Source organism: Emys orbicularis, chromosome 6 (assembly GCF_028017835.1).
Source record: "Emys orbicularis isolate rEmyOrb1 chromosome 6, rEmyOrb1.hap1, whole genome shotgun sequence".
NCBI classification, from domain to species: Eukaryota; Metazoa; Chordata; order Testudines; family Emydidae; genus Emys; species Emys orbicularis.
Window position 1 is genome coordinate 124,960,517 of NC_088688.1, and position 16,727 is coordinate 124,977,243.

At 43.7% G+C, this 16,727-nt stretch overlaps 1 protein-coding gene across 2 annotated transcripts in view; it reads right to left on the reverse strand.

Moving 5' to 3' along the window:
* ZCCHC7 (zinc finger CCHC-type containing 7) overlaps positions 1-16,727 on the reverse strand; it is a 178,834-nt gene that overhangs the window by 55,026 nt on the left and 107,081 nt on the right. For both annotated transcript variants that reach the window (XM_065406629.1, XM_065406628.1), the window contains exons 3-4: positions 5,070-5,113; positions 3,452-3,574 (exon numbers count right to left, since the gene is read on the reverse strand). In XM_065406629.1, the coding sequence (XP_065262701.1) occupies positions 3,452-3,574; positions 5,070-5,113 (167 nt within the window). The remainder of the gene's footprint in view (positions 1-3,451; positions 3,575-5,069; positions 5,114-16,727) is intronic.

Sequence of the window (16,727 nt, forward strand, 5' to 3'; positions counted from 1 at the left end):
GAGCAAACGGACACGCTCCGGCGCCTTGTGGATGTTCTGCAAGACCGGAGGCAGGAGGACAGAGCCCCGCTGCAGTCTATCTCTAACCGCCCTCCCCCGCCACCAAGTCCCACACCCCCCTCACCCAAAGTACAAAGAAGGAGGGGCGGCAAGGGCCGTTAAAACTTTCAGTCAACCCCTGCAGACTGCTCTAGCACTAGAAGGCTCTCATTCCCCAAAATTTTAAAAGTCCTTTCCTACACACCTCACAGAAGCCCCCGTGCAAGTTTCAACCCCCACGTTTCATGTCTGGTTCATAATAAAATATTCGTTGCTGTTAATTACTGTTTCCATGATTTTATTTTGGAGGAGAGTCTGTCTGAACGAGGGGAAGGGGCATGGTAATTGGACAGGACAGTCACCTTTACCAGGGTACAGAGGCGGGGTCAGGTCCAGGATCAGGACACATACCCAGTGCAGTGACTAGTGACCCTGTTCAATCTGGGAGGTGGTTTTCGTGTTCTGGGGGGGGGGGGGGTTGCTCTGTGACTTTGTGGCGGGGGAGGGCAGTTACAGATCTAATGCATCACAGAGCCCCGCAGCAGGGGAGCTGTAACCCTCCTCCCCCTGCCAGACAGTCACATAGCCGACACATACACGCTGTCCCGCCCAGGAGGGCTGGCAGGCTCTGTTGAAACAACCAGTCCACCGCTGCGGAACCCGTCATTCCTGGAGTTTAGAAGCATCATTTGCATCACAACAGTAAACCCGCACCCCGCCACAGTCTGCGTCCCAGGTTTAAAACATTCCCGCAAAAACAGTAATAAAGACAACGGTGTTCATTAACAAAACAGAACAGATTTTATTTTTTGGGAAGGGGGTGAAGGGGGTATGTAACTGGAGAGGATAGTCAACGGTAACTGGGTAAAGAAACGGTGGCAAGTTCAGGTTCTGAGTCCACAAACTTAAAATTCACTGGTGACCCTGCTCAGTCTGGAAACTGTCTTTCAAAGCCTCCCGGATGCACAGTGCGTCCCGCTGGGCTCTTCTAATCTCCCGGCTGTCTGGCTGGGAGTAATCAGCAGCCAGGCGATTTGCCTCAACCTCCCACCCCACCATAAAGGTCTCCCCCTTGCTCTCACAGAGATTGTGGAGCACACAGCAAGCTGCAATAACAATGGGGATATTGGTTTCGCTGAGATCACAGCGAGTCAGTAAGCTTCTCCATCTCCCCTTGAGACGGCCAAAAGCACACTCCACCACCATTCTGCACTTGCTGAGCCGGTAGTTGAACAGTTCTTTTTCTGTGTCCAGGGCGCCAGTATAGGGCTTCATGAGCCAGGGCATTAGCGGGTATGCTGGGTCCCCGAGGATCACTGTAGGCATCTCCACATCCCCAAGAGTTATTTTGTGGTCCGGGAAGTAAATACCTTCCTGCAGCCTTCTAAACAGACCAGAGTTCCTGAACACGCGAGCGTCATGAACCTTGCCCGGCCATCCAACGTTGATGTTAGTAAAACGTCCCTTATGGTCCACCAGTGCTTGCAGCACCATTGAAAAGTAGCCCTTTCGGTTGATGTACTGGCTGGCCTGGTGGTCCGGTCCCAGGATAGGGATGTGAGTCCCATCTATAGCCCCACCGCAGTTTGGGAATCCCATCGCGGCGAAGCCATCTATGATGGCCTGCGCGTTTCCCAGGGTCACTACCTTTGACAGCAGTACCTTCACGATTGCCTTGGCTACTTGCATGACAACAACCCCCACGGTAGACTTGCCCACGCCAAACTGGTTCGCGACTGACCGGTAGCTGTCCGGCGTTGCAAGCTTCCAGAGGGCTATGGCCACTCGCTTCTGGACAGTCAGGGCTGCTCGCATCCGGGTGTCCTTGCGCTTCAGGGCAGGGGACAGCAACTCACAAAGTTCGAGGAAAGTCCCCTTCCGCATGCGAAAGTTTCGCAGCCACTGGGATTCATCCCAGACCTGAAGCACTATGCGGTCCCACCAGTCCGTGCTTGTTTCACGGGCCCAGAATCGCCGTTCCACAGTATCCACAAGACCCATTGCCACCGTGATGTCCTCGGCACTGGGTGTCGTGGTTTCAGACAGGCGTGTGCTACTCTCGGAGTTCAGGTCCTGACCCCGGTGCCGTAGCCTCCTCGCCTGATTTCTCTCTATCTGCCTCAGTGAAAGGTCGATGATGAGCTGCGATGCGTTGACAACGGCCACAACTGCAGCGATGGTCACAGCGGGATCCATGCTCGCAGTGCTGTGGCGTCCGCGCTGTCACTGACCAGAAAAGTGCGCGAACTGATTTCCCGCCGGCGCTTTCAGGGAGGGAGGGCGGGAGTGACGGTTGGATGACGACAGTTACCCAAAAGCACCCTCGACACATTTTTTTACCCAGAAGGCAATGGCGGCTCGACCCAGAATTCCAATGGGCAGCGGGGACTGCGGGAACTGTGGGATAGCTGCCCACAGTGCACCGCTTCCAATGTCGACGCTTGCCCCGTTAGTGTGGACTGACAAAGTCGAATTACTGTCCTTAGTGTGGACACACACGTTCGACTTTGTAATATCGATTCCACATATTCGATTTAACTAAAATCGAACTACTCTCGTAGTGTAGACATACCCTATGATGGCAAAGGGAGGTAAATAATCTTTAAAACAATTCTTTGCCAGGGCAATAGGTACTAAGTCTAGATGCTGTTCCTTCCTAAAAATTGTTTCTCTTTACTTTAGTTCTTTTTCTCTGAGAGTCCGTACAATATAAAACAGTTAAAAAATGTAAAATATTCTTTTAGGATCTCAACAATATGTCCTTACATTGTACTTACCTTTATTTTCTCTGTATTCATTTGTAATTGTGAGAGATTTTAACTTATAAAAATAAAAATCGTAACACCAACTAAAGCCTTTTTTAACTTTGTAAATTAAATTAGTCTTGTCCAAGAGACCTTATTGTCAAATTTCAACCTGGAACAAACTTTTAAGCCAAATGAAAAACTCTTGAAATAGGGTGGCTCAGAGCGGGCTCCCTCACCCTGGATGTCTCTTTGCAAGCAGTCCTCACACTCGCATTCGTAAATTCACCACACTGCACTTTATTTAAGAGTGTCTTACGTCGCCCCACCACAAGGCTTTTCCCGTGTGTCACTGTACCGCCTAGGCACTGAGTCGAGGTGGGGGAGAGAGATTTAATCTCTCTCAGCTCCTAAGCTTCTTTGCCTCTCCTCCCAGCCCCGCTTCTCTCCCATCCTGCTCCCATGCAACAGTCCCCAGCTGATGAGCTGGATCCCCTTGTTAACTGGTTAATCACTCAGTCCTAATCAATTATCTTCCAATCTGGACCATACAGGGATGTTTATAAACTTCACAGCATGGTGGGCCAGCTCTAGGCCAACCCAAAAGCGTGTTAACTAGTAACCACAGAACTGGCTGCCTCTAAAATAAATTAAAATATTGCATTTACCTTTGGAGTCAGACAGTTTTTGGACAAATGACCCCGTTTATCACAATTTCTACAAGTAACATTTTTGTCTGTTGCATAGTATCTGCTGGTGCGTCTCAGGGGTGCATAATTACCAATCTGTGCCTAGGGAAACAAGAAAAAAAGATGCATCTATTATTTGGGCTTTTGTGGTTTAGTGCTTTGCTGAATTGTATTTTTGTAGCTGTCAGTGCTGGTACGTTCCGTTGAAATCTAATATTGTACTTGTACATTTGTCAACCATTTAGCGCTGAAGTGGATAGTTCTGTTCTCTTAAACTTTGCCCTACATGCGTCTAAATGACTGGCTGCTAAATCACTGGCAGACATTTTTGTCCTTTTTTCAGACTACAACGAAAGAATAATTAGAAAGGTTTGTCTTCTTTCGGAAATCTCCAGGATGAACTGTAGTTCCCCCCACATTGCACATGTAGCTAACATTCATTACAAATACAAGTCACCATTCAACAAGGGTAGACACATTCCTTAGAAGAAATATAATGCTGTAGGGAGAGCTATTAAACCTGCATTTTGCACCATGACACATTACAGTGAACCTGCAAAACACACAACTGTGACCTCACATGTTATCTCCACGGAAGCAGAGGAAGTTGATAATTCTCTCTCTTGCTCCTGAAGATTTATTTAGTACCAGTAAACATCAGGGTTTTTTAAAAAACACACAGGATGTTGGGCCTAGAACTAGGACAGATGCAGCTGTCACAAGCCAAGCTGAAAGATTGAGGGCCCCTGCATATGGAATAGGGTTGCCAATTTTGGTTGGACTTATTCCTAGAGGTGTCATCACATGACATAATCTTTAATTAAAGATTAATCTTTAATTCCTGGAGAGTCCAGGACAACCATGGAGGGTTGGTAACCCTAATATGGAAGCATTATTGGACCTTACTGGAGCTGGTTGTGAGACAGAGAGAGAGGGACCCTCAAGAGGTCTGAGTACCGTGCTCCACTTAGATAGTCTGGGGCTATTAGGATTAACTTTCTTCCAGACCCTCCAGAAGGAGGGGTATGTGAGTAGGACAAGACAAGAAGTCCCACCAAATGATAAACGCATCATAAGCAAGTGCAGCTAGAGTCTGGTTCTGCTTCAGAGAGCTGCTGATGTCTCATGGATATCTTTAAGAAAAATTAATAATTCTGCTCACACCTTTACTTTATTTTTTTATTTTCTGTTTATATAGGGACACCTGTGTGAATAAAAGAATTTTTTATTTTTTAAGAATTCATCTCTTCTTTCTGCCTATTCCACATCTGATATCTTAATGCTCGGTTTCTGACATCACAGTTGGAAGCGGTGGGAAATGATTATGATGTTAAGAAAGAATTATTACTTCAAATTGAAAATAAGGAGCTGGGGTAGATGAACTCTTAAAAAGCAAATATCCTCTTTTCATGTAAACTAGTCTTACCAACAAAGAATGGAGAGAGAGAGAGAGAAACACAGAAATACATGATATATAAGAATGTTTTCCAAGTATACTGTTCACGAGGGATCAGTGGGTCTATAATAAGAGGTTATAGATGCCCCATCTTTTAAAAACAACCTACAATATTTGGAATAATTTATTAGGCTATATTACCTCTAGGTCTTTATCACTGATGGACCAGTCCACTCCATCTTCTCCTGCAAAACAGATATATTGTGAAATATATTAATGCACTGAAAGTTATTTTGTAAATTCAACCACAGGTGATTTCTATGTAGTCACTGAAAGGAGACAAGACCAGACCTGTTTTTAAAAGCACATCATTGGCAAATCTAGTTTCACTTTCAGCAAAGGGACACTACCAATCTGTTTGGCTCCAAATTTAACCTACCTTATAATTAAAATGTGCTTTGTCGTGTGTGTTTTGTTAAACAAGGCATCAGCTAGGGAAGAACTCACCATGTGGTAAGTGGCACAGGCACTGAAGTACTGCACTGCTGGTTACACAAATTACATTTAACTGCTGTCTGTCAAGGCACACACAACCCTTAGAAAGTCCACGGTCACCCTCATGGACCTCTAGGATTTCAGAGACACAAGGTGGGTGAGATAATATCTTTCATTGGACCAGCTTCCATTGGTGAGTGACACAAGGCATGTCTACACTACAGACTTAAGTCGACATAAGTTAAGTCGACGTGCAGCCATTACTGCAGTGGCTGATGTCCACACTACTCTCCTTCTGCCAGTGCTGCGCATCCCCTCTCAGCCAGCAGTATCGGCCAGCTGCCCCGGCTTCTTGCCTCCCCGTTCCCCGCCAGGGGCAAGAGAGGGATATCCGCTCAGGCTTCTTGCCTCTCTGAGCAGGGAGCTGGGGGCAGCCAGGTTCTAGCTGCCCGGCTTTCTTGCCAATTTCACTGCTTCAGCATGGAGCCCTGAAATGGACAAGACAGCCAACAGCTGATATAAGTAATGCGGTGTCTACACAGAGCCTGCTCTGCCCTAACTACACCGACATAAGCCCTACGCCTCTCGTGGAGGTGGAGTTATGTCGCTGCAGTAGGGCACTTACATCGGCGGGACAAGGCTGTAGTGCGTATATTGGCATAATTAGGTCAACATAAAGCAGCTTACGTCGACCTAACTGTGTAGTGTAGACCAGGCCACAAGCTTTCAAGCCACACAGAGCTCTTCTTCAGTTCTGGGAAAGGTACGCCCAGCATCACAGCTAAATGTAAGGTGGAATGCAGATTGTTTAGCATAAGTAAAAAGAACAGGAGTACTTGTGGCACCTTAGAGACTAACACATTTATTTGAGCATAAGCTTTTGTGAGCTACAGCCCACTTCATCAGATGCACAGAACGGAACATATAGTAAGAAATATATATACATACAGAGAACATGAAAAGGTGGAAGTAGCCATACTAACTGTAAGAGGCTAATTAATTAAGATGAAGTATTATCAGCAGGAGAAAAAAAAACTTTTGCAGTGATAATCAAGATGGCCCATTTCAGACAGTTGACAAGAAGGTGTGAGGATACTTAACATGGGGAAATAGATTCAATATATGTAATGACCCAGCATAGGTAGTTAGCACATATTGTAAGGGATCATTCAAGGTAGAGTGACCTGTTAACACCTCTGCAGTCATGGGACAAAAAGAGGAGGTTAGTGGGTTACAGATTGTTGTGATAAGCCATAAATCCAGTGTGTCTGTTCAATCCATGATTTTTGGTTATGAATTTAAGCTCATCTTTTGAAAGTGTTGCGCAGGTTTCCTGAGTCTCCTCATCCTCATTTAGTGCACAGATGAGAAAGTCTCCGTGCACTCAGTTCCGGTTCCCGAACCCGGACTGGCCTGCAGCAGCCCAGACCTCTAATTCCAGAGGAAGTCCTGCTCAGCCCTGCACTGGAGCATGCCCAGTGCAGACAGAATCTTTGGAGAATGCAGCTGCTAAAATCTAATAAGTTTTTACTGAGTGTGTGCGAACAGCAATAGTTCAGAGGCTTATAACTTGGCCAAATAGAGGCAGATTTTCATGGAGATAGCAAAAGGAAAATCCCTGCCAAAGCTGAAGTCCCTGCTCCAAAGCTTTTCAAATAATTTTTTTAACATTGACAAAACAATGTATTTTTCCTTAGCCTCATACTTTGAAACAGCAGAACCATTCTGGCTGGAGTATTTAAACAAACAAGGACACCTGCCATGGAAAATCTCAGCCCAAATGGTTGACATTTAGCAATGTTATAATAAACTGAGAACAAGATCTTATAATGGGAAGTGAAGGACAACCTCAGTAATAAGTGACGCTACCAGCCCTGCCTATAAGATGCATGAATATATAACTTGCATTTATGAACAGCAAAAACTCTAAATATAGAGTCCACTGATAATTAAAGGTGGCAAGCCCCCTCCATTTATTTTTTAAATGTCAAAAAGGTAGGTAAAGGATGGCATTTGAGTGCAAATAAATATATTTTATAACTATTTATCTAGTTCTTATATTGATCCTATCACCATGGTATCTGAGCACTTATTCTAATGCCCCCCACATTATTTTAGACAATAATGTCAAGTTTTCTGGACCAGAAATTGTCTCCAGATATTGGTGTATGACTCCCATCCCTTGTCTTCAATGGAAGCTGCTTGTTTGCATCCAAAGGATAATTTGGCCCTACTGTATGCACTTATTAAAAAAAGTCAGCCTTCAAGTTTACACGACAGGTATACTGTTGAGAATATTTTCTATTTTTAGGAGTCTGTCACAGAAATTCACTCATGAACAAAATACGGATTAGGAGACATTTTGGTCATAAAACCTCAGATCACATCTAATAAAGACTGTACTAATGAATTACAGAGAACAGAACCATTTTTTACAAGAAAGAATTCTGAATTGAATAAAGCATGTTAGAAGAAATTCTCAAAATAAAAATCTAGAAATATTATTTAATATGCTTAGCATACCCTTAAGGTTTCAGAACACATACAACAACATTCTGGTCAGTGAAACAGAATCCCTCAATATATAGTCAAAATTTTAAACAATTAAAATCCAACAACATAAAAGGCCATGCCATACACGAATGAATGCCCCACATTTCCCAGGACCAGAGGTTTTACAAATACTGTTTCACAAATTGGGAGCAAACATTTCTTATTATGGTTCAATCCTGCAAGGTACTGAATACTGTGGCCTCAATCCAGCCAAGTACTCAAACACATGCTTAATATTAGGCATATGAGTAGTCTCACTGTCTAAACATAGGGACACCATGCGGGGTGAAGTCCTCAGGGATCCCATGTTTTTCATAGCTGGAGAATTTGACCTGAAATCCAAACCTTGCAGCTTAACTGTGCTCCAGAATCCAAGCTTTCATGTAAAAAATTATGAGCCCCCACACTGTGTAGATAAATATAAAACCAATACACAAGTGTGAACTGGTGTCGTTTGTTTGTAGACAGCCCAAAACAATAGTTCCAAGGGGAAGAACTTTCTTCTTCATTTTAATAGGTCACTGATTATGAAACCCAAAGGGTAACAGTCATTACTTTTAAAGCCCCAGTGCTGCAAACAGTCACATGCTGCACATGCACAGTCCCACTGAAGTTACTGAGACAATTCACAGGAAAAGTTCAGAACAAGTGAAACTGTTTTTCTGGTTCTGGACCAATATTGTCAAGTATTTCATAACTGATTATCTGAGCAACCTCTAACCACCTCAAATTTCCCTACCTAGCTGCCAAAACCTCTGCTTCCCCTACGGCGATTTCTAAGACGCAGTACTTGCTTAATACAAAAATCCATGGCACATAGAAAAGTGAAATTGAGTGGACAGTTGAAAGTAATTAACACAGAAGCTAGGGTATTGACGGTGCTGTTCCAATTAAATTGCCCATTATTAAATTAAGTTGCTGCAATTTTTCCAGTGTGATACCCAGAAAAACTGCAGACTTGAGGTCCAACTTATTACAGAGAACAGAGGGTCTTGGTTTTATTACCTAGAAAGGCTAAATATTGAAACATGAACAGTCCTGCTTTTGTATCCATTTAGAAAAATCTTATATTTTTGTACATAGATTTAAATTCAATTTCAATTCAATTTAAACTGATGTAGTTGCAATGTTTTTGGTACCTTGAAAGAAGAATTTATGATATTCTGAGGCAGTGAATATGGCATTACTGGCTGGGATATTTATTAAACAAATCACCGAATATTGCATAGGTTGACATGTATACCCCCCCAAATACCTAAATTTTAAATTTCTTGCTGAAAAAATACCTTTTGAAGTTTCAAAACTTTTTTGGTGGCTGTAGATGTGTCTAAACTTATTACATACAAGCTGCCTTTTTTCTGTTAGTTGGAAAGAAATAAAAGAAAATAGGACCAAAAGAAACACATTCTACAGTGAAATTGTGGGAAAATCTCTGAACACCAACATCAGATAAGTTTCAATACATAATTAAAACAAAGCCAAGTAAATGTACTTTTACTTAACTTTTATTTATTTATTTACTGCCAGTGTCCATGAGTTTTGGATAAACACAGATTAGCTGTGTTCTGAGCTTCTTTGATCTCCCTTTTCTGTCCCTGCTTCTTCAAACCCAAACCACTCGATTTACCATTTTTTCTCCCACTCTGATGCATGACCTCAGCACTAAACCTTGCCTACCACCTGCTCCGAAGCGCGACTGAACTACCAATTCCTGCTACATTCTTAAAGCAGTATACTGAGTATTTCTCTACTCCCATTTCCAGCCCCAGACCAGCAGCCTCCCAAGGCTAGCAACCTTATAAGAGGCATCAGGCCTGGTCTAAACTACAGGGTTACGCCAACATAAGCTGCCTTGTGTCAACCCAGCTGTGGAAGTGTCTTCATTTAAATTGGGCTCCCGCCCATGTAAGTGCCTCTCTAGGCTGACTTAATGCCACCACCTCCCCAAGTGGCATGACGGGCGATCACTCGTTACCGAGTATGATCCTCGTCCATGGGAGTTATGGGTCCTCAGGTGGCTAATAAGGCCAATCCTTGAACCACAATTTCTATTACAATGAGGGCAGATGTTTTCAGGCTCAGCAGGCGGCTGTTGACCATGACTGAAGACCAGTCTCTCTTTTCTCCTGTGCTTCTTGTCCTCTTCGGCTTGTTGGCGAGCAAGTTCAAAATGTAGGGGACCATCACATAGGACTTCACTCCATTTTAAGTGATCCTGGGCAAGTGTCTCCCAAGTATCAATGTCAATATTACATTTTTTTAGGTTGTCTTTCAGCAAGTCCTTATAACGCTTCTGTTGTGCACCCATGTTATGGTACCCTTCTTTCAGCTGAGAGAACAGGACCTGTTTTGGGAGGCAATGGTCTGGCATCTGGACAACGTGACCAGTCCAGCGGAATTGCTTACGGATGATCATTGCCTCGATACTGGTGGTCTTTGCCTCTTCCAGAACACTGATATTGGTGCGCCTGTCTTCCCATTTGATCTTCGGAATCTTACAAAGGCAGCGTTGATGGTGCCTCTCAAGGACTTTCAAGTGGTGTCTATAGGTTGTCCAAGTTTCGGACCCATACAACAGTGCTGGGAGAATAACAGCTTGATAAACAAGTTGGAAGTTTCTCAGTTGGAAACCAAGTGGCATAGCGTCACAGTCAATGTAATTAGGTCGATGCTGCATCAGTGTAGACACTGCGTTGCTTATGTTGACTGTTACTGGCTTTCAGGAGTGGCTCCACATTGACAATACAATAGATACACGTGCTCCTGGTGAGGACACGCACAACCGACAAAAGGATCCAAGTGTGCACACACACCAGTGATTTTATAACTGGTGGTTGTATACCGACATAAGTTAGGTTGACATAATTTTGTACTGTAGACATAACCTAAGAGTCATTGCTGGCAGGATCAATGGAAGAAGAGGTAGCTGAATGCTTTGGCAGGAGAATGGGGGGTTGAGATGAGATGATTAAGAGCTGCTTGGTAGGAGCTGGGAGCAGATATGAAATGACAGACCTAGTAGTTTACAGCTCATAATTTGGCCATCCATCTGTCCATATGGTAGTGGGGCGGTGGAGCCTGTGGGTTTGACATGGGAGGGGAGAGGAAATTTAGGTGGCTGGTGTGAGGTCCTGCCAGGGACTAGAGCTGAGGTCATGCTGCAGGGTAGAAGAAAGGATGACTGAAGCAGTAAGGAATGTGGATGGAGCAGACACACACAAGGGGAGGATGTGTGAAGGTGACCCATGTTCATCTGAAATTCTTGGACAAGGTATGGATATAAAATAAAGAAATACCTGCTAATTTAAAACAAAAGTTACATTTACCTGGAAGTCTTTAGGAGAATGAAACTTACCTTAAATCGGTTAAAATTAGTTAAAAACGAATGGTCTCTCAACTGAATTTAGTGCAGAATGAGAATGTTTCAATTCTAATTTCTCATTTCCTGCTTGTTAGTAGGAAAATGCTCCAATCAAGTAAGCAGCCATAAAGTAAGACTATCCTTTTTTAACTAGACAGCTAAACTAAAAAAACCCCAAAAACAACAACAAAAAACCACCCTATTTTTAAAAAAAGTATAGTTCTTTCTGAAGCTTGGAGAAAAAGGGTGGAATTTTCCTTTAAAGGAACAAGACAAAAAATGTTGGGTTCAGAAGAGGATAAAAACTATTCCGAGATGATAATTCTCTGGAGGTGGAAAAATGTGCAAAGATTTAACCCCATGTTTTTAGTACTCAATAAAACCACTCAGCTATATTTTAATTCCTGTTCTTCTGGGGGTTCACATGTCCCCTTTTCACTTCACACTTTTTGGGGGGCATAGCTATAAAGGACTGTAAAAACATAATGCAGCTCTTTACTAAATATCTTTTTATCCATTTGATGTAGGCATTCACAAACATTTTGGTAATTAAATTCTTTATACTGTCTATGGTGTCTTTGGTAATTATTTTATTTATGCAAAAACACCACTTTTCTTTCTATTTTTTTTAAACAGCTCACAGTGCCTTTGTGAAAGGATATTAACATTTTAAAAAATTATTCTGATAATCTCCCCTGGGGCTTTCTCCATCTCCAGTAAGTGACTGCACCAGAATCTCATAGCCACAAATGCATGTGTTATTCAAAGGAAGCTGCTAATTTTCACATGGTATCAAGGTAAACCCCCACAACACAGACCTGCCACACTTAAATTATTTTATTTTTAATGGATTTTCTTCATACTTCGATTTTTTTCTACCTTTTTCTTTTTTGGTAACCACATTAAGATACTTTTTATTTATGATTCATTCATTCACATAATTTGATGAGAAAATACATGCCTGTTTATTCTTCTGTTTAGCCTTATGAACTTTTTGCATTTGGATCGGAGGGTGGGGAGGAGAATGGCTTTATGTGCCTCCAGCTGATATCAACATTCTGTCAGTTTGGGGTGTGGTGAGAGAGGAAGGTGCCAAAGTAAATGAGAATGGGGATGATGTTAAATGTATAAAGAGTTCTGTGAAAGGAACATCTTCTATTAGGGTTACCATTCGTCCGGATTCTCCCGGACATGTCCGGCTTTTTTAGTTAAAAATAGCGTCCGGGAGGAATTTGTAAATGTCTAAAAATGTCCGGGATTTCCCCCCCATGCAGAGCGGGGCACGGCTGACAGGGCAGCTGGCCGACAGGGCAGCTGGCCGGATCCTGCCACTCGCATGGGGCTCCGGCAGCCAGAGCCCCTCCTCCGCTTCCCCCTCCGGCCGGGCTCTAGAGCTCCTCCCCTCCCCTCCTCTCTCTCTCCCCCCCCCTTCTCAGATCGCCACCTGCTGGGCCGTTCACATCGGCCTCCGGCAGCTCTCGAGCTCCTCCCTCCTCCTCCCGCTGCCCAGCGCGCCGCATGGTATGGTACGGTACGGGGGCCAGGAGGTGGAGAAGGGGCAGGGGGGTTCTGGAGGGGGCAGTCAGGGGACAGGGAGTAAGGGGTGTTGTATGGGTCAGGAGTTCTGGGGGTCCTGTCAGGGGGCGGGGAGTGGTTGGATAGGGCGTGGGAGTCTCCGGGGTCTGTCTGGGGGAGGGGGTGTGGATATGGGGTGGGGGTGTGGAGAGGGGTCGAGGCAGGCAGGGAGCAGAGGGGGTTGGATGGGTCGGGAGTTCTGGGGGTCCTGTCAGTGGGTGGGGAGCAGTTGGATAGGGCATGGGAGTCCCGGGGGTCTGTCTGGGGGCAGGGGTGTGAATATGGGGTGGGGGTGTGGATAAGGGTCGGGGCAGTCAGGGGACAGGTAGGGTCCTAGGGGGGCAGTTAGGGTGGGAGGGTTCTCAGGAGGGGGCAGTCAGGGGACAAGAAACAGGGAGGCTTAGATAGGGGGTGGGGTCCTAGGGGGCAGTTAGTGGCAGGGGTCCCAGGAGGGGGCAGTCAAGGGACAAGGAGCAGGGGGGGGTGGTTGGGGGTTCTGAGGGGGGCAGTCAGGTGGTGGGAAGTGGGAGGGAGTGGATGGGGGTGGGGCAGGGCGGGGGCGGGGCTAGAGCGGGGCTCCCCCCCGTGTCCTCTTTTTTGATTGTGAAAATATGGTAACCCTATCTTCTATAGACAATTACACGTTGGTTACCCTGGAGTAACACAGTATTATGGGATGGCCTGTAGAAGCACTACAGGTAAGGTTGCAACCGTATTTCTGTTTAAAGCCAAATTTTCAAACTGCATTACAATTTACATGCCTAATCTGAGCAGTGTAAAAATTGGTATATTGGTTTAAGGCCCCGTACAGAGTTTACGGTTGTTTGGCCAAGGGGGTATCTGAGATATAGTTGTCCCCCAACCCCCCGCCCCACACACACACTCCCCAATTTGTTTTAAAAATGTAATAAAAAAACTTCCTTCTAATTTTTTTTTCCAGAGAGAGAGAGAGAGAGAGAGAAACTGTGGACAATATTAATTTATATCACTGGACTGCTCCTTTTGAGACCTAATGCCCAAGCATTGTAAATCAACTCCACAGCCCAATAGTTCAGAAATTGTTGGTCTTTCTTCTGGGTTTTATGGACTAGTATGCTGCTGCAAGCAACACAAACAATGTCTGCCCCATGCAGACTCCTCCCAGAAAATGCTCTATAGTCTAGGGGGAACACGCTCTGGGCTAAGAGCCAGACGAGCATGAGTTCAAGTCTCTTCTTCCAGAGAAAGGAAGGAGATGGCAAAAAAAATTATGAAAGAGAACTGTTGAGAAAACCTCTGCCCTGAGCGTGGAAGAATAATATTGAGGAGCAATATCAATATAGTTCACCAAATGCACCTATAGAGGGTGCTACTCCGGGGGGAGGGGAGGCAGTGGACCTTTTTGCTTGCCTCTGAGACATGGCAAAGGTGGAAAAACCCAGCATTTCCAAGCTTGGCAGGGCAATGGATTCCCTTAAGAGAGAAAATAAATTTAGGCTGAGCTACAACTTAACTGATTCCTTATCTATGATCCTAAAACGTGGGTTATTCTGCTACAACCAATGATCTAGGGATTTGAAGATGTCACCTTTGCAGTCAAGCATACAACTTGGCCTGACTTTCAATCTCTGGGAGAAATGAGACCTTTTACACCACTAGGAACATTGCACTTCAGTCCTCTCAGCAGGGAATCTGGAGAATTTTATCCTGTTCTCTGGAGTGGTTAACCCCAGTCTAAGACTAATCGCATCTCCAGTGTCTCCAAAAGACATTATGCATACTAAGTTTCTTTGGTAACAGTATGCAGTGAGCTTAATGTTCGATGGCACTTGTGCATTCAACTTTACAATGAAACAAACATACCCTCTAAAATAGGCGAGAGATTTTTCTTATGGTGGGAAGATGGATGCAAGCATCCCTGGTTTCCAAATCACATTAAAATCTTAATTCCATAATTGTATTTAATTATAATATAATCACAATTATATTAGACTGTAAGCACTCTGGGGCAGGGGCCATCTCTGACTCATATGCCTGGCACAATGGGATCCTGGCCTCTCAGCGTTACCTCATTACAAATAATTAATAATAACTTTAAATGGGTAAAGATAAATCCCTTCTCCATAAAAGACTAATTTAATGCCAGCAGGTTTTAAATGCATCTGAATCTTCTAGGGTTTCTAAATCAGTAAATATTTTTGTTTACCTCATTGCGACTCAAATATCATTACAATAGAATTTTCTGTGATGGAGTTTTCTGATGTTTTTTATAGCTCTTGTTTTAGAAATGGAACAGAAATTTGGCAAGTTCTCTGCGTTTAATGTGGTACAGTTTTCCAAGCTATCATGGAAAATTCACTTCTTGTTGTGACTGGTGGTAACAGATATACAAAGTCTTTTGCTTACAGGAAAATAAATGTTTGAATTTTGATGTTGTGTGCATATTCTGTTTATTAAAACCAACAATCAATTTACTGGTCATAGAGTGCAGAGACATTATTATTACCACCACCACCCTCAATAGAACTCCAACAATGTGCTTGGCAATGTACAGGGAAAAAATATGAATTTCTCCAATGACCTTTCATTCTAAATACAACACAGACAATACAATCCACACATAATACTGTGTGCACATACAGATCAGAAGCACACAGAACACAGATGAGGCATAGATGAAAGAACAAGGCTTCGTGATGCTTTTTATACCCTCAACCTCCTGACTCGAGTCTTTTAAATGAACTTTTTCAATGCACAATTATCATGCAAAGGCCATGTGGAAAGACCAGGTTTTAAAATGAGGTTAATTAATCAATCATATTTATTATAGCAGTGCTGAGAGGCCAAGAGAGAACTGGGCCCTATAGTGCTAGGCACTGTACACACACAGTAAGAAAGAGTCCCTGCCCCCCAAAACTTACACTCTATAGGGGTTCTACTCTGAAAAATAATGGAACAAAAACAGCCAAAGTATTTACCTTTATTTGTTTATACTGGGAAAGCCCATGCAAATTTTATTTTCAGTTTAAAAACTGTGCACAGCAAACTCAGGCAACTCAGATTGTAGAAACTGCCTCAATTCTGCTGCTTCTTCTTCTTCTCTCTCTCTCTATTCCTGCCACTCTTCAAGGCAAAAAGCCACTGTTTCCAAAAACTTCTGATTCTGCAGAAGTACAAGAAATGCTATTCCAACAAGATAATATTTTTCCTCGAGTAGGCTGTATTCTAAATACCCATATATTACAGGCTGAAATCTGTATTGACAATGGCTGCTTTACAGGCATCAACATATGGTCTCTGCTAATAACCCTGTTGCTCATTCCACTTAAGGTTTCCATTCAAAGAACACCTAAATCGAATTGAACTCAGGTGGTACACAACATTCTAAAATGCAACTGGATGAAGAGAGGCACCTCCAGGCCTAAACAACAGTTGGCAGCGTTTATGACATATTTTCAAAAGACTGAACGCAGACCTAGATCCTAACGTTCCGATTTCCCCAACTCCAGTAGTGACTGATGAGTACAAAACTTGTATGGAGGGTACTGGCATCTGAACTCACACAACCCTAGGCAGTAGATCAAGGCTAAATGATGCAGAGAAGCAGCAGCAGATGAAGCTCTGGATATACCACTCGGTCATTTTGAAGAAGAACTATTTCTGGAGAAGAACTGGAATCAGCTGCTGTAAAGGCTGTTCTCTGAGACTTCCTTAGACACTTCAAGGGATTTCTCAACTTTTGTTTTGATGATAAAGAGATGACTTACTGAAATAGACACCTGCTGTTGGAACAGATTATGTGTCAATATCCCTTAAAAGTAGAGAACTTTGCAAGAGATCCATAGATTCCCACTGAAAAATCAGTTCATACAGTAGTTGATAGAAGTCCAACATGA